General features: G+C 40.0%; 1 protein-coding gene across 1 annotated transcript in view; it reads left to right on the forward strand.

Moving 5' to 3' along the window:
* The first annotated feature begins 2,023 nt into the window (after window positions 1-2,023).
* Window positions 2,024-23,492, forward strand: part of ANKFN1 (ankyrin repeat and fibronectin type III domain containing 1) — a 186,596-nt gene continuing 165,127 nt past the window's right edge. Inside the window, exons 1-3 of the mRNA XM_078156084.1 lie at window positions 2,024-2,405; window positions 6,183-6,384; window positions 18,110-18,320. Coding sequence (XP_078012210.1) covers window positions 6,199-6,384; window positions 18,110-18,320 — 397 coding nt within the window. The 5' untranslated portion in view covers window positions 2,024-2,405; window positions 6,183-6,198. The remainder of the gene's footprint in view (window positions 2,406-6,182; window positions 6,385-18,109; window positions 18,321-23,492) is intronic.

Genomic DNA, 23,492 nt, shown 5'->3' on the forward strand with positions numbered 1-23,492 from the left:
TTAGATCAGCCCTTTAGGAAGATCATTTTGGCAGCTGAGTGGAGGATGGGCTGGAGTGAGGAGACAATTGTGGCAGAGAGATAAATAGATGGTATTACCACCTCATTTGCCAGCTAATAGCCTGTTTCAGAGTCAAAACTGACATGAGATTACCAAAGCTTTTCCTCAGGCCAGCAAAATATAAGTGGGATCTGATTCCTCTCTAGAGTGACTATGTCTCACCCAGCTTTGACCACTCCTCATCCTTGCCCTCCAGAGACTTGCTGTTTAATGCCCCTTCTTCTCCAGTTCCTGAGATGGTAAAGGTTAGACTCTGAAGTACAGGCCATACCGTCTCTAATGCTGGCTGTGTGACTATGGGAAAATTACTTGACCTCTCTGAATCTCACTTTCCTCATCTGTAAAGTAGAACAGTTAGATATGATGTCCTCTAAGGTCTTCCCGTCTATGATCTATGAGCCAAAAAACATTACTGTTAATAAGATTCCTCTGCAACACCCCTCCCCCACCCTGAATTTCTCTCTGGAGAAGAATTCCTCTTTATCTTTCTTTCCTCAACTGTGATAGGAAGCAATCTGCTTGGAGCCTCAAGGTTTACAGCTTCCTGAATCAGGATGCTTGCAGTAAGTTTTCTGGGGTCTTAATAGATCTTGGGAGAAAGAGATAAAAAAAAAATGTCCCAGGGAGAGTTTCTGCCATGCTGATTGGACTGAGGAAAAGTCATAAGTAATTTTCTGCTCGAGGCCTCTGGGGAGTTTTTGTGAGTGACCTGCAGGTCTCTGCTTGAGAAGTGCCTCACACAGTTCCCCAAGGGGAGCCTGTCGGTGTTCCATGCTGTCCCCAGAAAGCAAGGAAGGCATTTTCAGAAAGCTTAGAAGGGCTTTCTCTGCCTTTGCTGACTGCTGGTTCCATCGATTAGCCCTGTAGGGTGGCTGCTTTCCACCAGGTAACTTTCTCCAGCTTTGTTGAAGCATTGGGTTCAGTGTTTGGTGGCTGATTTGGCTCCAGGTGAATGAAGACCAAAGTTATTTCAATTAAGAATGTTGAACATGGTTTCCAAAGGCATTGCATCAGTATAAGCAGCATAGCATTCAGTAGGCAGAGATAAAGTCTGAATGGAGAGCTTGAGAGATGCCTAATTTTATGCTGTTGCTAGGGATATCTGTTGTGTGTGTGTGTGTGTGTGTGTGGTGTGTGTGTGAATGTGTGTGTGCATGCGTGCATGTATGTTTGCATGAACTAAATGAGTAATGTGACTCAAAAACTACAGGTGACCCTCTTTGCTCCTCTCCCATTTTATCTTAGGGAAAATGGGAAGGATGCTCCTGTTTGCAGCTTTCTAGGGAATGCAGTGCAGGTTCCTGGCTAAACTTGCAAACCACAAGGCTGGGCTGTGTGGGAAGTCAGGTATTTCCATATGTTGCTTCTTTCATTGAAGCATCAGGGAACCCTCCTCCTGAAATAGTCCATATTCTCTACAGGAATGTGTCGTAAGCCATGCATACCAATCACTTCCTCAGGACCAGCTGTTGCAGAAACTTAAGCATCATTTGAGTAGCACTGGCTGGAGTGTGCTGTCTGTCCTTCTTAAGGTTATTCCCTACTCATGCTGGGAGCTGCCAGGTGACAGTGCAGGTCTTCCTTGGCTGGGGATATGGCTTATGGCTATGGGACTCTGGCCTCAGGCTGTCATAGAGGTCAGTGGGGCTACTTGGCCCCAGAGAAGCCACAGCTCATCAGAAGCCCTGAATTATAGGATGCAATCACAACCTGTGAATGATTTTCCTTCCCTACTGTTAATTTAGCACAGAGATAACATGCTGCTTGGCTGCCTTCATGCTCACCCTGAGTGACAATCAACTACAATTCATTCTTGCCTTCACTGATCCCTTTTGGTCCTTGCACACTTTCCGGGCCAATTCTCACAGATACAATAGGTGAAGCATGCATCGAAGTCATGGCATCTCTTGACTACATGAACAAGAGCCTTAGAAATCAACTCTTCTCAGAGCCGCAGTCCTGACAATACACCTAGAGTCTGAGCCAAACTGTTTGACTCTCTCTCTCTCTCTCTCTCTCTCTCTCTCTCTCTCTCTCTCTCTCTCTCTCTCTCTCTCTCTCTCTCTCTCTCTCTCTCTCTCTCTTTCTCTCTCTCTCCCCACCTCGCTCTCTGCATCATTTGCTCTTTTGTTTTGCTTTGAGAGTACCTCAATAATCGTGGACTTGTGCTCCACGGTAGTGAGCCTGTTTGTTTCTGATTCTTCATGCAGAATAGGAAGGAGGTTCACTTGCTTTGCACAGAGACTAAGCCAGAGGCGAAAGCAAAACCAATGTGATTTATTGAATGAAGACGCTGGACAATTACCAACAACTTGTTCCTCTTCTGCCTCATCCAAGCTAAACTGGTAAGTAAATCCTATTACCTTCTCCCATCATGTTGAACATGGAGCTTGCTGGGTCGTCGTTTTTTTAAAAATGTGTGATGCATGTTTAATGATGTGATCTGTGCATCTTCTAAAGAATTAGCTGGGGGTGATATATGCAGGGCACACGCACACACACACGCACACACAAACACTGCTCTTCAGGGACACGAACATTTCTACACAGATATACTGGGGCACAAGAAGGAGGAAATCCATGCATTTTTTTTAATTATTGGGAGCAGCAAGCATTAGAACACTCTGTGTTGTTGCCTTTGAGAATCAAAACAGATTACTGCCACCCTTGGTTTTACCATTCCCTGTCATTTCCCAGTCTGCTCCCAAAGCACCTGTCAAATACCTGTTGGATCAGATTAACTGGTGGGTCCCAGAATGCTGAAAAGGACCAATGCCGGTCTGAGCAAACAACTACTTCCCTGACTCTGGTTTGTCAGCTGAGTATGGAGGCCAGAATGCCAGCATTTAAACGATCCTAGGTGATCAGGAACAGAATTGTCTGAGCAGACCTAGTGCTAGGAACCTGGTAATGTTTCAACATGCTTTTTCCCCAGGATAACAGCAACACAACAGATGCATGTGGGCAAATCACTACCTTGGTTCTCTAATATCATAAGGTAAATATTCTTGAATGTGAATTTTTTTTTCATTCACACAGATATCAGAGGGATTCACTGAATATAGATAGAGTGGGGACCGCTGCCCTTCTGGGATGTGTGGCAGGCCACTAATGTGGCTGTGGGCTGCACCATTTGTCTTTAATACTAATCATATTCCTGAACTGGGCACCATGAATGGCCACAAGAATGACCCAGCTTAATTCCTTCACCTTTAAAAACAGATAGGAGCTCATTTCTATGGAAGGAAAAAGGGATGTGGAAAAACAATTGCTTCTTCTTTCCCCTTTTTATCATGGACTTTCGTTTGAACTGCTATTCCTATGTTTTATGGAACCATCAATCCAGCTCTCTTGTGCTAATACTTCTAGGTCTGAATCCATATAAATGTCATGTAGAGTTGAAGGTTTCATTTGGTATATTCTCTCTGTAGTATACCACTTGGCTATTAAGACAAAGTCGTGACTATTAATTCTGACTAGGACAAAAGATAAATTACCTAGAAACAGAGAACAACATATTTCTCACAATGGGTTAGGAACTGAAGTTGGGAAATTTGGGTTGACTTGCATAAGAGAGGCAAAACTTTGTATAGCACCCTGGGATCCATGCACTGTTGATCATAAGGGCTATGCCATTCTCCATTTTGATATGAAAGTTCCAGAAATGATGGAAACTTAATAAGTGATTAATAACCTGGAGAATCTCCAGAGAATGGCATCTAGGATGGAGACAGGCCTTAAGTTCATACAAGGTGACTTTAGAAGCTTGGTGATTGCTCCTAGGGATTCTGTAGCCATAGCTACTGAAGACCTTAAAAACAAAGTTCTTGCCACCAAAGTGCTTAGCATTGTCAAATGTCTCAATATCAGTGAAAACAACACTAAAGAAGAGGCAATACCCTCTGCTTTAACGCTGAACCCTAAGAACCGTGAGACCTTTCCATCTGACTTGTAGGTGAAACCTTCCATATATCAGCTTATCAGAACGGCAAGCTGCTTGAGAGCAAGGACTGTCTTACTTTTCTATGTGTATCTCCAGCATTTAGCAAAGTGATTTGAACATAGTGAGTATTTAATAGCTGCTTCATTCATCCATTCATATGGATGTATTGAAGGAACTGAGAATGTTTAGCTTAGAGAAGAGAAGATTCAGGAAAGACATAGATATCTGTCTCCAGGTACTTGAAAGGTACTTGAAAGGACATCACCTGGAAAAGGGATTAGACATTCCGTTTGACATCAAAGAGGCAACTTTATGCTTAATTTAAGGAAAAACCTTACATTTAATTTATTAAAACTATTCAAAGCTGGAATGCCATAGGCAATAGTAGTATCCCCCTCACTGAATGTCTTCAGACAAAGGCTGGATGACTTCCCTCTTGCAGGGCGAATTTTTTTCTAGGTGTGGAACTAAATGACCTTGGAGAAGTCCTTTCCAACTTGAAAATTCTGTGATAAATGAAGGAAGATTGGATGGTCTTGGCAACTCAGTGGCCCAATGGATAGAACGCTAACGCTGAGGTCAGGAAGATTTGAGTTCAAATTTGCCCTCAGATACTTGTTAGCTGTTTGACCCTGGGCAAGTTAGTTAACCTCTGTCTGCCTCAGTTTCATCATCTGTAAAATGAGGCCCATACCTCGAAGGATTTTTATGAGGATCAAATGAGGTAATATTTGTAAAATGTTTTTGCAAACCTTAAAACCATGTAAATTCTAGCTATTATTAGTATTTATATAATGCTAGCTAGCTTTTATATGACTCAGTTACTAGATCAATTGGCAGGGAGTCAGGGACACTATTCCTGATTCCTCAGCTAATTGTCTGATTTGGGTAATATCATTATCACAGAGTGGACCTTAAAGATTATTGTAGCTAAAGTCATCATTTTATAGAGAAAGACTCTGAACCCTGGAAAGCCAAAATGACCTATCCAACATCATAAGCCAATTAATTGCAGAGCCAGAAATGAAACCCAAGCCTTCCAACTCCCAGGACAGCATTGTCGTTGTTGTTGTTGTTACTGTATTTCCTCTCTATACCTTACCCTGCCTGTATCTATAATCGTGCTGGTCCTTCTCTACTCAATGGGCTCACATTGTCATAAGATTCCTTAGGTAGAAGAGACCTCATATAGCACCAGAATACAATAGATTTTGAGCTGGAATGGACCTTAAAGGTCATTTTAGAATGTTATTTCTATGCTTTCTTCCAGCACTAAATCCATGATGCTATGATATGGCAAGTTGAGTCTGAGATAATAGTATGACATTCAAGTTTAAAAGCAGACAGTGGAAAATGTTGGCCTGAAGTTCAAGAAATTAATCGGGGCTAGAACTACAGATGTGGGTATCATGTGTGTAGAAAGGACCAAGAGAGAAGGAGCTTCCAGAAAGGTAAAAAGAGAGTCAAGATAGAGTAATGAGCTTGACCTCAATTCCTGGCAAAATCTAAAACATCATTAAAAGGGTGGTTAGTGAATAGCTAGAAAGGGTAACAGACCATGACAGGCTTCTGAAGGAACAAAGTCTAATCTTATGTCCTTCTTTGACTGGATTACTAAACTGAGAGATCATCAAAATGTTATAGTTACATGTGTACATAGTTACGTAGTTATAGTGTCTAGGTGCATAGTTATAATGCTATAGTTAATAGGTACACCTAGGTACCAATTAACACAAATAATGAATCCTGTGAAGTGTTTTCATTATTGGAATTCACACTGAATTCACATTGGGCTGGAACCAATGACAATATACTACATAATTATAATTTCAAATAGTGGGAATTCAAATATATCCACATCCTACTTCATGGAAATCATTGTTTGCACTAATAGAGACCAGGCTGTTACAGTAATTATTTTAACATTCTTTAGTCTTCAGAAAAAAAAAGAAGGGCTCAAATGGGGTCAATCACTTGTTACCTTGACATAGAGAAGCATGAAAGGCATATACATGTGTACATATATGTATATGTAAATCTGCGTGCTAAATATACATTAGATAGTAGTACTGTAAGACTGATTTTAAAACCACATAGCAAATGAAAGAGCTTTTTAAAAAAAAATTCTTTACAAGCTTAAAAGGTGAAAATGAAGTGTTATATTGTTTCCTTCCCCTAGGACCAGCCACGTGAAAATGACCCAGCAAATGCAGAATCTACATCTTTCTCAGACTAAAAAGAACAGTGCTCCATCTTCTCCTAATGCTGCCAAACGCCTCTATCGAAATCTTTCTGAAAAATTCAAGGGGAGTCATTCTTCTTTTGATGAGGCATACTTTAGAGCAAGAACTGACCGACTCAGCCTTAGAAAGACATCTGTGGTAATACATCTCTTGCTTATGTTCTCAGTTGGGAGTTCTTGGTTATTTTGCTTGGGATCCTAGAGGTTCTAGAATGGGTTAGCTTTTGTGATTTGTCAATCACATACATGATAAACCCAACCCTAAGCAAGTAGAGGGAGTAAAGGCAGAAGATACCAACTTTTTGTTACCTGCTGATGCTTCAGCTGCCTCTGGGTCTTCATTTCACTGTCAGGCTTCTGGAAACACTGTTTGACTATTACAAAATGGCGTTTTAAACTGGTTCCCCGAAGGAAGCCATATTTCCTCAATTATAGAGGATTTTGTTAAAAGCTCCAAGCAGATAAGTGGCACAGATGTGGGCTATGTATCAGGTGGAAACCTGCTGGTTTTTGCAAGCTAATGCCTAGGTGTGGAAATTATGTGTGGGTAACCTGAATCAGAGTACACATGGCATGGGAGAAAATAGAAAAATCAATGAATGCTAAAGAGCATGAAATAATTTGGCAATTAGGCGAAGCAGAAGATAGAGTGCTGGACCTGGTATCAGGGAGGCCTGAGCTGACATTCAGCCTCAAAGGTTTTACTAGTTATGTGACCCTGGGCATGTCACCTAACTTCCTTTTGCATCACTTTTCTCTACTGTAAAATACATATAAGAATATCACTTATCTCTCAGAGTTGTTAGAAGGATAAATGAGAAAATGTATAGAAAGTATTCGGCACACTACCTGGCACATAGTAGGTGCTTAAGAAATAACTTTTAAAATAAAACTACAGGGTCATATCTTTCAAGCTGAAAGAGACATTAAAGGCCATCTAGTTCCAATCCCCTCATTTAAAGATGAGGAAACTGAGGCCCAGAGAGGTTAAGTGATTTGCCTAAGGGCATAAAAGTGGCTTTGAATCCATTAGATGCCAGTCCCAGGGTTCATTCCACCAGAGCCCAATGCTGAGTGAGCTTTAAGCTTTAAACCAATTTGTTTTCTCAAGCCTAATTTATCTTAAAGGAAGACTTGGTTGTAATTGAATTGTAGCTGAATCTCAATTTTGGCAGAGACCTTCTGTGTGATATTTAGCCTAGTGTCTCGTGTCTCACAGCGGGCAATTATCTCTGAAGCAAAAGTCTCTTTATTCCCCCATCCTCAATGTCAAAACAAGCAGCTGTGCAACATTGCCACATATTCCTCGGTCTCCATCTACACCAACCTGCCCTATGTATGGCAAGCCATTTGAAAGGGGCAACTGATTTTACATGAGCCTAAAACTTAAAACTGTCCCAGTTAAACATTGGGCTACTGATGTACTTCACTGCCACACTTGAATCTGAAGCACTACGCTCCTTCATCAACAGTTGGTTCAATAATCTAATCCATGCAGACACTTGTTCTAATGGTATAGATTGTAATCTTCCTATACTTCTTGTTCTGCATAGCTCTTCGTCTTTCTGCTCCTCTTCCAGAAAGGATTTTAATCAATGTGTAAGAGACCTTCTTGTGATTCTTTTAATATTGTGATCTTACCAGCACAGCTCTTGGGCTGTCCATCTGTTATCCTTCACTCTTGATACGTGGCCTCCCTATCTCTTTTTTTGGTCGTATTGTTACTGTTGATCTCTAAAACTCTGGATGAAATGTTCTCTAAGGTCTCTACCCCCTTTCCCAGTGATATTATGACTTCCACATAAGTTCTTGCATTCAAGACATTGTAGAATATGCTTCAGTCTACTGACGCACCAACTAATTTTTACATTGCCCTTTGAGTCATTTGCCATTTTGGTGTTTATGAGACCATAAAATTCTATGATTCACCCAATATGTAGCATCACTGGGAAAATCCTATTTTTTTAGGAATCTTCTGTAGAAAACATAGCTTTAGGTCATTTTGAAAGTAGCTTCACAAATGCAGTCTAGTCAGTCACCAAGCATTTCTTAAGCCCTTAATGTGTGCCAGGCACTGTGTAAGCACTGGGAATATAAAGAAAGGCAAAAGGCAGTCCCTGTTCCCAAAGAGCTCACAGTCTAATGGAGAGACAACTTACAAATATGTAGAAACACAATATATACCAGATAAATAAAGCATTTATTAAGTATTTATGATGTACCAGACATTGTGCTAAGGGCTGAGATACAAAGAAAGGCTAATAGGCAGTTCCTACTCTCAAGGAACTCACAATCTAATGGAAGGCAGACTTAGCATGCAAATGTACAAACAAGATATGTGCAGGATAAATTGGATCTAATCAACAGAAGGAAAGTACTAGCTTTAAAGGAGAATGGTAAGTCTATTTTCCATCTATAATGTTTGTCCAAAATACTAAATGGATTGCCATACTACGAGAGAGAGAGAGAGAGAGAGAGAGAGAGAGAGAGAGAGAGAGAGAGAGAAAGAGAGACAGAGAGAGACTATAGATCTATAAATATATAGTACATAAAATTAATATATAAATACATATGTATTTTTATCATAGTACACATTTTTTCCCACTTTGTTTTTCCTTGAAAGGCAGCAGTGACTATGAGACTGTCTTTTTGCCTTTTTGTAACCCCAGTGCTTAGCAGTGCCTGTCACATTCTATGTACTTAATAAGAGCTAACTGACTGACTTATCTTCTTTTTTATTTCTTATACATGTACACTGAATGTAAGCTTCTTGAAAGCAGGTATTGTTTTCACTTTTGTCTTGGTATCCTCATTACCTAATATGGTATCTGGACCATTGGAAGTATCTAAACCTGTTTGTCTACTGATTGGTTGATATGGAATCAGATCTTGACTTTGCTTCTCACTTCTAGCTGTATAATCTTCTATGACTCATTTAGCCTCTCCAGGCCACAATTTTCTCATCTGTAAAATTAAAGGTTGTGCCAGACTGTCTTAAGGACTATTAAGATTGTAAATCTATGATTTTCTGTTTCTAACTTCTTAAGTACTTGTCTTCCACGATTACTTTAACTGGCCTTTTGAATAATGTAAAAATTATGAGGTTGGATTCATATGTTTCCTTCTAGTTCTCATTTATGGTCCTGAGACCTTGCAAGAAGGAGGTTCTGTAGTGTTTCAAGGGTTGCACAGTGGATTCAAGCAGTGGAAAAAAAGAGTCAAAGTCCTGAGTTCAAATGTGAACTCAGACATTTACTAGCTGTGTGACCCTGGACAAGTTAACTCAATTTCTGTCTGCCTAAGTTTCTTCCATTGTATAATGGAGATGATAAAGGCACCTATCCCAGGATTGTTATGAGGATAAAATGAGGTTTGTAAAGTGCTTATCCCAATGCCTGGCATATAGTAGGCTTTTAGTAAATCCTTGATATCTTTTTTTTTTTAATTTGAGGCTTGATGCAATCAGCCCAATGCCTTCTGCAAACAGGAGCATTTGGAAAAACTTGTTATAGACAATACCTCCCCTATTCTGATTTTGCATAAAACATCCTGCAACACTGGAAAATACATGAGGGAAACACATACCTTTCTCTTCTCCTTTGTATCCATAACACCTAGTACAATGTCTGGCAACTAATAAATACTTAAACACTAGATGATTATTTTATGCCTCACTTGGTGTTGATACTCAGTAGAGCACTGAACAAAGTTATCTTCATAAAGTGGTTACATCTTTCATACAATCTTGAGTGATTTTAATGTATGTGAGGCATCCTGTCTAAGAAGAACCTTAATGGCTGTTTTACAATCTCACAAGTTTAATCTCTTTTTTAAAAACAAAAATAGATCTTGTGAAAACTTTTACATACCATATTCCTCAGTTGCATGACTATGAAAATATAGAAAAATGGCTGCAAAAGTCTCTCATTTCTTTCTCAAGTTATCATTATGGATACCCTTAGTGCATGTACACACAAGCTATTCTGATTAAGATTTTATGCAGAAGAGAAGGTAGGTACGTGAATCGGTAGTTGGTGATATCTTCTCAGCTGTGGGTTTGCTTTTGTTTTTTGTAAAAAATGATCTTTTCCATTTTGAAATTATTTGACACCTTAAAAATTGGTGCCTAAGTACCTTTCAATTAGTTTCTTCTCTTGAACAGATTTCTTTCACATCTATCCCATCTTCCCAACTACATCATCTTATTTGCTAATGCTGCTCCCTTATAAAGTGCATTAGATCCCAAGATGTCAAGTTCAAATGTGGTAATTCCATTATCACCAATGATTAAAAGAATTACTACATAGAGGACTGATGCTGAGTGAAGTGAGCAGGACCAGAACATTGTACACACTAACAGTCATGTTGTACGATGACTAACTTTGATAGACTTAGCTCTTCTCAGCAATGGAAGGATCTAAGACATCTGCAAAAGTCTCATGAGGGAAAATGCTATCCACACCCAGAGAAAGAACTGTGGATTCTGAATGCAGATTGAAGCATACTGTTTGTTCTTTTTTTTTTCCTTCTTTCTTTTGGTTCCTCTTATTGGTTCTAATTCATTACAGCATGACTAATGTGAAAATATGTTTAATAGGAATGTATATGTAGAGCCTATATCAGTTTGCACTCTGTCCTAGGGAAGGAAGAGGAAGGAGAGGGGGAGAAAATTTAAAACTCAAAATCTTATGGAAGTGAATGTTGAAAACTAAAAATTAATTAATTAGTTAAAAAAATAATAATTACTACATAGAAACACTAGCAGTTCTTCTTCCATTTATATGCTTCTTTCCTGATTCACTTACAAATGTGCTCAGGGTAATCCTCCTCCCCTCAAGCTTTCTGCAGGCTCATTTTCCCCTCAACTATTTATTTCTGTTTGTTGTTGCTCAGTCATTTCAGTCATGTCCAATGATTTGGGACCCCATTTGGGCTTTTCTTGGCAGAGATACTGGAGGGGTTTGCCATTTCCTTTGCCAGTGGATCCATTTTGTCAGGCAATCAGAGGTTAAGTGACTTGTCCAGGGTCACACAGCTAGGCAGTGTCCAAGGCTGGGTCTGAACTCAGGTCTTCCTGACTCCAGACCCAGTGCTCTATCCACTGAGCCACCTAGCTGCCTCATTCATTTCTATACTGTGAGGATTATTGCTTGTAATCCTCTTCTTGAAGGTTTTTTAAATAAGTTTGTAATTTAAACATGTATGTTCTTGGCTGCCACATAATTTTTAGTTGTCTTAAAGGTCAAGAGTTAACTGGCTAAATAGTTTCTGGGCCTTCTTGGCCATCTTGGGCCAGCTGCTTTGTGTTACTTTTACTTCTTCAAGAGCTATAGATACAGAGTCAAAATCTTCATTTTTTGTGGAGCTTCCATATTGCTTAAACAGGTTGAATTGCAACTGTTTTCTTAAAATATAGTAAGTACCTTCTTATATGCATCCTTTCTTCTAATTTAATGATGGTTCTGATATTTTCCTTAACCAATGATCTGACCTGGCAGGTAGAAACCTGTTGCTCCCTATCTCTTAAGATATTGTCCATCTGATTTTTTTATGTTGTTTACATTTTCTCACCACATCCACCTCCTTTCAACTAACTTCTTGAAGAAAGTATTCATGATCTATAGGCCTGAAAGTTTGGAGTAGTCTGCAAGCTTTTGCCTTCTTTAGTTTCTTAATCTCATGATATTTTCCAATTTGTTTTTCACTGTCTTCTTCTGTGTTTGCCTTTACATTGAATTTCTTATGCCACTAGTTGTTAATGCTCATTCTAACCTGTAATTTTTTTTGTATTAATTTTATATACATTTTCTATTTGCCTGTCATTGCATATGCTGTTCCCCCACATCCCAGATGAATGTAAGTTCCTTGAGGGCAGGGACTCTTTCCTTTTTGTCTGTTTAATCCCCATTATTTAGTAATATGCCATGCTGTTCTCAAATGAAAATTTGGATTGGCCTAAGTAACAACCACAGCCACAACCACAACCACAACCACAACCAACAATAAAAATAACACTTTAAGGTTTGTAAAGGCTTTTGCACAAATCAATGGTTCTCAAAGTACAGTCCATAGACCCCTGGGTCCCTAAGACCCTTTAGGGGGATATGCAAGCTCAAAACCATTTTCATGATTCTAAGATGTTTTCATTACTAATTCAGTAAATATTGATATCATCTGTATAAACAAAAACTCTTTGGGGAGTTTAGAGTGTAAACAGTGCTAAGACTGAAAAGTTTGGCAATTGCTGGATGATCTCATTTGATCCTCATAATAATCCTCTGATTAGGTGCTATTATTATCCCTATTTTGTAGGTGAGGAAACAGGCTGAGAGAGTTTCTTGCCCAGGGTCACACAGCTAGTTAGTGTCATAGGCAGGACTTGAATTTTGGCTCTTCTGCTTCCAAACCCAGCACTTTATTCACTATACCTCCTAGCTGCCAAGTACTAGCAATAGGGCTCACGTTTGCTTGTTCAGTCATTATCAGTCATGTCCAACTCTTCTTGATCCCATTTGGGGTTTTCTTGGCAAAGATATTGTAGTGGTTTGCCATTTCCTTCTCCAGCTCATTTTACAGATGAAGAAACTGAGACAAACAGGGTTAAGTGATTTGCCAGGGTCACACAATCAGTAAGAGTCTGAGGTCATATTTAAACTCAGGTCTTTCTGATTCTAGGCCTGGTGCTGTATGTACTGCCTCACTTAGCTTCCTCCATGGGTCTCATAGTAGACACTTAATAAATGCTTTTGGGGGGTGAGGTGGGGGGGGGTGTCTGGTGTTGTTGCTGCTGCTGCTTTATCTGCAATTGCATGGCAAGATTCCCTAACATCTCATGAAAGATTTCTTGTTGTCTCTCGGCATATGATGAAATCAGCTCCTTTATTCACCATAGCACAGAGAACCCTTGAGTTGTTCTTTCATTGAGCTGTAACTTTTATAATTTTTCTGGTTTCCTGTGGAGCTAGACTACAGATATGGATTTAATTCTGTCTTGCCAATATCTTATCCCATAATTAACTATGGGACAATGATGGTACCAACTGTCTTCAATAATTCAGTTAAGGATGCAGAAAAATACATTAGAGAAAAAAAATACTAGATTTGGAGTCAGAGAATCCAAGTTCAAATTATGACTTGGCCACATACTGCCTATGTAACTCTGAGAGAGCTGCTAAGTGTCTCCTTGAATAGAACGCTGGGTCTGGAGTCAGGAAGACTTGTCTTCCTGAATTCAAATCTGACCTCAGACACTTACTAGCTGTTTGATCCTGGGAAAGTCACTTAACCTTGTTTGCGTCACTTTTCTCATCTGTAAAATGTGCTGGAGAAAATATGGCAAATCACTCCATTATCCTTGCCAAGAAAACCTCAAATGGAGTCACAAATGACTGAACAATAAGGTCTACCAATGACATATAGGCCATCCTTGGGTCATACTTAAAGTCATTCTAGTTTGGCAGGGAGGGCTGGCCAATTTGGATGCTTTCATCATTTATACTTCAAAGACCTCAATGTTTCCACTCCACAAAATGAGCAGCTGAAAGTCAATTTTTTCATTAACATTTATAGTCTATAAGCTGCATGCTTCTGTCCTCTGCCCCTCTGCCTTTCATAGCATAATAGCTTTAGAGCTGGAAGAGACCTTTGGCAGATAAGAAAATTGAAGCCCAAGGAAAAGAAATGGTTTCTCTGAGTCATACAATTAACAAGTATCAGAATCAGGATTTAAATTCACGTCCCATGTCTCCAACACTAGTGCTCCAAGTTCAATGCCTTTTCTAGCATACCATAAACACTTTCCCAGTACCCCGCAGAAGTAGAAGGGAGTCATAACAGACGAAGGTCCAATTTCTGGTTTTATCTGTTTCATGGATCACAAAGAGCCAAAAATGCATTGCCTTATGGTGATAAGCCTCTCTCAATGTGTAGCAGGATTGGTCCTTAGACAGCTGACCACAGTCTGTTACCCAGCTGTACTCGGAATCTTTGCAGATTACGTTCTGTTGGCAGAGGCTTCACAAATGCAGCCATGAGGAGGCATCAGAGCAGCTCTTTGGTCCTTCCAAAATAACTTTATTCCTTAGCTCGTTGTCATCAACAGACTTTTATACCTGCTCATTGTTGTTTTCTTTCCCAAGCTTCAATTGTGCATCAAACATGTTCTCACCCTATAGCAATCAAAGGAGAAGAGATTTTTAATGAGACAAAAAATAAAAATTGCCTGAGGTAAATTCCATGACTATTCCCTTTTGAACTTGAATCTACCACATTACTCTGCCCCACCAGGACAAAGAGATAATATTAGGCTCATAAATTTCCAGCTAGAAGGGACCTGAGGGATCATCTCATCTGGAGGTGTCAAATACCTGACCCAGAGCTCAAGTTGGAACCAGGATAAAATATTGTTAAGAGATATTTAGCAAAAGAAGTAAAAATAGAATTTGTTGTTATTACTGTTCAGTCTTTTCAGTCACATGCAAACTCAGTGACCCCAGCGGGGTCACAAAGGGAACAGAATGACTGAACAGCAAAAGTTCATTGAAGCTTCAGGAGAACCCTGTTGAGGGTCCAGGTGTCCTCATCCCCATTTGCAGGTAGGGAAGATGAGACTGAGATAGTCAAGGTGACTATTCTGACTTCACACCACTTGATCAGCTAACGTAGCCAGCACTTGTAGCTTCTCACTGCAAGCCCACTGCTTATTCTGCTACACCCCACTGTCTGCTTTGTTTCATCATTGGTCAAGGAAGGAGCATTTCTTGGAAATGACGTCAGCTTAATTGTTCAATTCCATTTCTGTTTTTTTTTTCCTTCTAAGTTCAAAGAAATGTCTATCTGAGAGATTTCCAAGTCCATTGCCAAGTCAGGTTGATTATATCTCTACAATGTCTCTTCTGTCTGCCTCCATTACTCCCCACGTGTGGCCACAATCGTCTTTCAGGTTCTTACTACTTCCCACCCATACTAGTACAATAGCCTTCTAATTGTGCTCCTGCCATCATCATCATCATCATCATCATCATCTTCATCATCATCATCATCATAACTAGTGTTCATAATATGTACCAAGCACTATGCCAAGTGCATCTCGTTTGATCCTCACAATAACCATGGGAAGTAGATACTATTATCATCCCCATTTTAGAGATGAGGAAACTGAAGAAGACAGAAGTTAAGTGACTTGTCCAGGATCACACTACTAGTAAATGTTTGCTACAGTATTTGAACTCAAATCTTCCTGACTTCAAGTCCAATGCTTTGCTCAGTGGACTACCTAGTCACCTACAAACTCCTCTATTGTGCATTTAAGGCCCCTCACAATTAGCATCCAACTATTCAATCCAGTTACTCCCCTTCATGCACTCTGGATTCCAGTCAAACTGATCTATTCATTGTTTCCTACCTCCAACCCTTTTCATGACCTATTTCCTTCACTTGAAATGTTCTCTATTCTTACTTCTGCCTCTTAAATTAAATGCCATGCTCTCTGTGATGTCTGTTCTCATCCCCCAGGGTTTAATATTCTCCTCTCCCTATGAAATTAGTTTCCACATATGTCATATTTACCTATATGTAAATTTATTTTTTTCCTTTTTTTATTTGCAGTTTCATGTGCAATCATCATTTTATTATACTGTATTATGGAAATGCTCGTTTTATTCCATAAATTAAAGATAAATAAAGCTAAAAAAATTACCTATCTATATACATCCTATTTCTTCCAATAGCATGTAAGCTCCTTGAGGGCAAGGAATACTTTTGTATGTGTCTCTGTGTCCCAGCAGTGTCCTATAATTAGTAAGTGTCTAACCCTTGTTGAACTGAATGACAAACTCTCTAAGAACTTCTTCCAGGAGACAACATTGTCTAAGCAGATGCCATTCTTTTCCTCTACAACATCACTCATATCCAACTTCTTCTCTCACCTCAAACAGGAACCATCTTGGTCCAGGTGTTCATCACTTCTCAGATACTATTGCAACAGACTCCTAATTGGCCTCCCTGGTTCAAGTTTCTCATTGCTCTAGTCCATCCTTCTGATTAGTGCCAAAGTAATTTCCCTTGAGCCCAGATATGATTATGTCAACTCCTTGACTCAAACAGCTCCAGTGGCTTTCTAAGGCTTCTAGGATCAAATATAAACTCTTCTGTTTAGCTTTTAAAGACCCTCACAACATGGCCTCAAGCTTTCCAGCCCCATTGAACATCACTTCCCTTCCCACCTTCTTCAATCCAGCTCAACTACGTGCTTCTTCATACCCTCTGTTCCCCCTTTCCTAGGCTTATAGCTCTAGAGCTGGAAGACAGCTTAGAGGTTATCTATGCCAACCGCCCTCATTTTCAGTTGAGATAATTGAAGCTCTTTTCTCTGTTCTTCACACATAAGGCTCCATCTCTCATCTCCACACCTTTGCAATGGCTGTGCCCCATGCCTGGAAAAAACTTCCTCCTTTCCTTTGCTTCACCAAGCATCTCCGTTGCTTTCACCTTTCTTCCTTCAAGATGCAACCCAAGCACCACAATGAAACTTTTCCTGATTCCCTCAACTGATAGCGTCCTTCCTTTCAAATAACCCTGAATTTATCTACTTTGTATCTATTTGCATTTATTCTCCTTATATTTATTTTGTATGTAATTACATACGTACTTAATGTCTTCTGCTTTAAAATATAAGCTTCTGGCGAACAGGGGTTGCTTCAATTATTATATTTGTATTCCTAGCATAGTACTGGTATATAATGGTCTGTTAATAAATACTTTTTGATTTATTGATTGCTGATGGTTAACTCATGAGCTACCCATTCAGACAGCCACTGCCACCTAAATCTGTAATCAGAATTCTACACTTAGCTTTGTGGCGCTTTAATGCCCACATCAAAAGGAGATTAGATTAGATATTCTCTAAGACCTCATCTAACAATATATGGATACTATAATATTAAGATACATAAATGGCAGTTGTTTTATTATTTTATTATTTCATTTTTATTTATTTATTTTTTATTACTTTTGTTATATTTATTACTGATAAAATTAATAACACAATACAATATGATATAATATAATTTAATAACAATTACTGTATATTAGTTATTTTGTTATGCATTACAGTCATTATTAGTTGTAGTTATATATCATACATAAGTTACTATTATTACTATACTATATATTATACATAAGTTACTATACATATTATACATAAGATACATTCAATTATTAATTATATATTACTTGTATATTACAGTTATACCTTCCACATCGCAACTTTCCCCATCACTGTTTCAATATATCAAGGGTCAGCATAAGAAATTAAATGAGAATTTGGGAGGAGTTTTGGGGAAGCCACAGGCAACACAGAAAAAGTTTAGAAACTCAGAAATGCATAAACTATAAGTATAGTATTGTATAATATCAACCCAAATTTTGCAACAAGGTATTGTAAACATCCCATAAATGAAAAAGAAAAAATTCAGACTTCATCTCTAGTACGAGGGGAGTGTCAAAACATTTTACATGGATTTTCCAGATTGGGAGGAACTGAGCCCCTAACCTCCAAGGAAGAGATAACTATATGTTGAACAATGATGATGATGATGATGATGATGATGATGATGATGATGATGATGATGATGCCACAAAGGTTGACCAGCCTAAGAAATTGTGATAACTTAGGATCTTAGGTTGACCATTGGAAGGGGCATTAGAATTCACCTAATGCAACCAATCCACTTTACAAATGAGGAAGGTAAGGCCCAGAGAAGTTCAGGGACTTGTCCAAGTTCACACAGGTAGAAGTGAGATTCAAATCGAGGAGGCAGCTCTTCTCCCCTGCTGACTTACCTTGTGTTTTTATCCACCTTCAGAATTTCCAGGGCAATGAAGCGATGTTTGAGGCTGTGGAGCAGCAGGACATGGATGCTGTGCAGATCCTTCTGTATCAGTACACCACCGAAGAGCTAGACTTAAACACACCCAACAGTGAGGGCTTGACACCCTTGGACATCGCCATCATGACCAACAACGTGCCTATCGCAAGACTCCTCCTGAAGACGGGTGCCAGAGAGAGTCCACACTGTAAGTAAAACTCAGGGCAGAGCTCATCTAAGGCTGCTCCAATGGGCATCAATTTAATGCCAAGAAAGACCCTTAAAAGCTCTTCTCAAGCATCGGAAGGGATATTAGAACTCTCCTCATGCATCTCACCCACTTGCCTTATAGATGAGGAAAGTGGAGAAAGAAGACTGACTTTGAAATCCTTAATATGTTTTCATGTGCAAGCCCTTTGAAAATAGCAGTCTTGGGGCAGCTAGGTGGCTCAGTGGATAGAGACCAGCCCTGGATTCAGGAGGACCTGAGTTCAAATCTGGCCTCAGACACATAATACTTCCTAGCTGTGTGACTCTGGGCAAGTCACTTAACCCTGATTGCCTCACAAAAAAAAAAATAGCAGTCTTGACACATACAGAGGCAAAGCAGCACATCACAGGGTGCTTTAAATTAGTATACACTGATTCTTGCAGGGAAAGAGCCTCCACCTAATAATTTATCCAGAACTTTAAACACTCTTGGTGATTTCACCAAGTGATACTTGAAGGCAAGGGACATGTGAGGGAGAAAAGAATCTGTGTGTGTGTGTGTGTGTGTGTGTGTGTGTGTGTGTAGGTGTGGCCATGTATCATATGAGCTATTTTGGGGATCATAGATTTAGGGCTAAAGAAGACTCTCAGAGGTTATCCAGGCCAAGCCCCTCATTTTGGGGATAAAGGAAGCTCAGCAGGACTAAACATCTGGGCCAGCATCGCATGGGCAGTGAGAAGCAGGGCCAGGATTCAAACCCTGTTCTTTTTGTTCCAGTTCCATGGTCTTTCTGTAATTTCCTTTATTGGGGTAGTGTGGTACAGTAGATTGCGAGCCCAAAAATGTCCAGTCTGCAAGAAAAACCACTGAGGCAGAGCTCCAAGCCAATAACCATTTATTAAAGGGACCTGGCCCCCTGTAAAGATAAGACCCCAGATCTTCCTCATAATCTGAGATGCCCCCCTTCTTCCAGGGCCTTAGTTTTATAGTGCTTGAAACACAAACAATGCAAAAGAGACAAAGTAAAATACAGTCTTACTGGTTGACCTTGACTCTGATCATCCAGGAGGGTCTACATAAAAATCTCATTGGCTGACATGTCTGGATCTTTCAGGAGGGCCTACTGAGCCAATGGACAGACCCACGGGCTGGGCTATTGATTATTGCGTCAAAGCATCCACATGGGCCAATGAACTGGTAGATGGATAGGCCATGGGCCAGCAAACAGTGTCACTCATTGGCCAATGCTTGTGGCCATCTCCCTATGTTGGCAACAGAGGGGTGATAAAGAGCAAAGGCACAACAAAAATAGCTGGGGTACTTTTCCTATCTTTGAGTCATCGCTACCATGCTGGGCTTGGTCCCCTACTTGGCAGGAAGAAAGGGTGGAGCTCCTCTAGTTAGCTTCGTATGATTAAGCAAGTGAACTTTATAAAAGCAGGTAAACTTACAGCTTATGGTTTAAATGATAAGAAAAACCAGACTGACTAAATACATAGACAAGTATAATACTAATTATTTGCTAACAACACTACCGCTATGGAATCATATTAAACTGATTAATACTGATTGGAATAAAAAAGAGATCTAACTGATCATCCGTCACAAGATGGAGTACTGGACTTGATACTAGAAAGACCCAGAAACCTGAAGGGAGGAGGCGCATCACTGTAATCCCTGCTATGAGGGAGATTGAACCTGGTAGATCAATGAAGTGTGGGATTTCTAAGCTGCAGTGAACTAAGCCATTTGGGTTTGTACTGTTTGCCTCCAATACAGTGAGTTCCTGGGAGCAAAGGGCCACCAGGCTACCTAAGGAGGGGGCCAATCATCCTAGATTGGAAACAGAGGCAAGTCAAACCTTTCAAGTCAATCAACAGTGCTGCCTCTGGACTTCCAGCCTGGGCAAAATAGGTAGACTCAGTCTCAAAACAAACAAACAAAAAACACCTTTCATTTAAACATTGCCTCAAGTTAACTATATAACCCTGGGTACATGATTTAATCTTTATGTGCCTCAGTTTCCTCATATGTTAAAAAAAAGGAATAATAATAGCACCTACCTCATGTGGTTGTAAGGACCACCTGAGATAATGCCTGCAAAGTGCTTTGCAAACTTCAATGAATGATCTAAATGTCAGCTATTACTTCGCTATTTCATAAAGTAAATAATACCAGAGCCAGCTGAGACAGCCCAAGAAGTGTATCTTTTTGTAAACAGTTCTGTGTACGAGCCATGGCTCCACTGGAATGAGTCAAGCCCAGCTAGAAGCCTTTACTTGGCTGTAAACACTCTGTGACATTTAATGTCCACACTGGCTCGGAACCACGGGCTTATGTTTTCTCTAACAAATTCATGAATGAACAGGCATTTGCTAAGCACTTACTATGTGCTTAACTCTGGGGATACAAATCCAAAAACTTGAGATAGTCCCTCCTCTCAGGGAGCTCCCAACTTGATTGGCAAAGACAACATATGAAAGAACGCTTAGCTGTAGAACAGAGGAAAAGGTCCTGAAATTCTAAAGATTCCTCAGAGAGGCGGAAGGCAAGGGACCTCAGGTAAAATCCTCAGGTCTGATAAAAGTGCCAGGGGCTTATAGGGCATGAGGGGAGCTAATGGTAAAGTCTGGTGGTCCTCTATCTCACCAGGAAAAAAAAAGAGTGGGTACACCACCTTGTGCAAGCTCTATCAAGAAGCTGGGTACCATGTCAAGCACTGGGCATACAAAGACAAAAAAAGAAACAATAACCAAAGGGTTATTGTTCACTACTCCATCACTGCAGTGCTCCAAAGGGTTAACCAAACAACGGCTTACTTGACTCCTAAAAAACTGTGCAGGGTGGATAATTTGGAAACCATTTATTTGCTCCCAAAGTTCAAACATCTCCCACCCAAAGAGCCTCCTTACACTAGGCACATAGGACAACTCTTGTACTAAAAAGCTCATCTCCTTTTTTGGGTGAATCCATAGCCCTACTTTGTCCAGAAACTTGACGAATTGGTTTTAGTGGGATCTGGGTCTAAGAGAATAACATTTTCATGAAGAGTGTGCTACTCTTTTGAGGGAAGAAGAGAATTTAAAGAAATGGGCTTGTGAAGGTGGAATTAAACAAAAAAGTTGGGGAGGGGACGTCTTTGTCACTATGAAATTTATTCTTCAATAACGTCTATCCCAATGAACCAGCAAGGGAGGGCTTGGAGGGAGAATCGATGGGGCTGAATACCGAGAATGCAGACTGAGCAGCATTCTGTATGAAGAAACAAGGAGACTATTCATCCAGATGTTGCCTCTGCCATCCCTGCAGTGGGCTGGATGAAACATTAGACCTACTTACCTGGATGCTGCAGAGATTTCTTCACTTTCCATGAAAATAGTGAGACACCCCCCTCCCAAGTGCACATTTAAACCTCATTAAAAAAAAAAGTTCAAATCTTCTACACCAAGACTGAAGCCAAAACACAGGCTTAAGGAGCCTCCTATCTTCTGTGACCTCCACTATGGGACAATCCCTAATGATGTGATCACATGCTGATTAGACTGATAAGAGGTTGCATAAGCTCTTTGTCTCCATTAGACCTCACAAACTAGTTTAATGAAAAGAATGCTGGACTTAGAGTCTGAGTCTGACAGACTTAGGTTCAAATCCTGCCTGAGACACTTACTAGCTGTGTGACTTTGAGCAAGTCACTTAACACTGTTTGCCTCAGTTTCCTCACCTGTAAAAGTAAAGAATTTGGATTCCATGACCTCTCAGGACTCTGCTAACCCTAAATCTATGATCTTATAAACCCAGGGGAAAAAATTTGGCCTCATGGCAAAAAAGAGACCCACAACTATCTCACAAACACAATTGAAAATGAGATCTGTGGTGTCTCTGGTCACTTGACTGAACCCCAGCTTCCCTCCTTTTTTTCCTGTTTGCTGGAATCCAACAATGTGTTTCCCTTGGCTCTGTTCTTTGCAAAAAAGTGTTCCAATTAGAACAAGGTTAGGATAGAGGAAGGCAATCTGTTCTCCAGGATTTTCAATTCACTTTCTAGGCCAAGTTCAAATGGGAGCAAAACTGCTCCAACTCAATAGAAGGGTCTCACCCATGAGAAAAACCATGACCTGCCACCAAAAACAGAAAAGTGAACACCTGCCTAAAATGGCACCCTGGAAGAGTCAGAGGCATAAGATGAGCATGGAAGATGACTACATTTGGCATACTTTGAACAATTTGAAGCTACAACTTAGTGGCATGTAGTTTTGTCTCCATTTCATAGCAGTACAAACTGAGGTACAGAGAGGTTGAAAGACCAACTGACCTTCATCATGGCATTTCATGATGTCATTTGGAGGTCATCTAGTCCAATCCTCTTACTTTATAGATGAGAAAACTTTTAGATGAGAAGCTTTTAGAGAAGTGATTTTCCCAGTGTCATACAGATAATAAGTGGAATTTGAACCCAGTTCCACTGATTCTAAATACAACATTCTCTCCATGATACCGTGTTGCCTCAGTCACCGTTCATCACCCTGAGCTTCACTTCCCCTATCTATGAATGAGGAGGTGGATTACACAAGGTCTCTTCTAGCCCTGACTCTATAACCCTTTGATTCTAGCCCTCAGCTTATGATTTGCTATCCAGTGTCCCAGACTTTAGCCTCAAATTCATTCTTGGTCCTATAGAAGGATAAGTAGTCCAGGAATAGGAATTTACTGAATCATGAAAACAGCCCCAGAAATACTCATCCAAAATTGCACACCACACTAAGACCAAAATGCATGACAAAAATAGAGTCCTCTTTCTAGAGTCAGCTGTCTTTATTAAGCTGCTTCTTATGTCCTCCTGCCTCTAGGTGGCAGTCCAGTAGTGCAGAATCACATTTACTCATTTAAAAAAAAATCAAAACAACCACTTCTTCAAGGATTATTGGGGTAGAAACAGAATTATTTACTTCCTCTCTACCTAATGGGATGGGCTTAGAGAATATATCTAAATAGCAACCAAGCATGAGTGTCTATGAGAGACTTCAACAAGGAAAATCTGGACCTATAAAATGTCAATCAGTATATATGGGATGGCCTTAAGGACTTGTGAATGTATATATGAGCCTATGGACCTTTATTCTTACAGTCAATATTCCCAACCACAAATACACACACATACACACACACACA

This window comes from Phascolarctos cinereus, unplaced genomic scaffold, assembly GCF_003287225.1.
Source record: "Phascolarctos cinereus isolate Bilbo 61053 unplaced genomic scaffold, phaCin_HiC Scaffold_5;HRSCAF=322, whole genome shotgun sequence".
In the NCBI taxonomy this organism is placed as follows: domain Eukaryota; kingdom Metazoa; phylum Chordata; class Mammalia; order Diprotodontia; family Phascolarctidae; genus Phascolarctos; species Phascolarctos cinereus.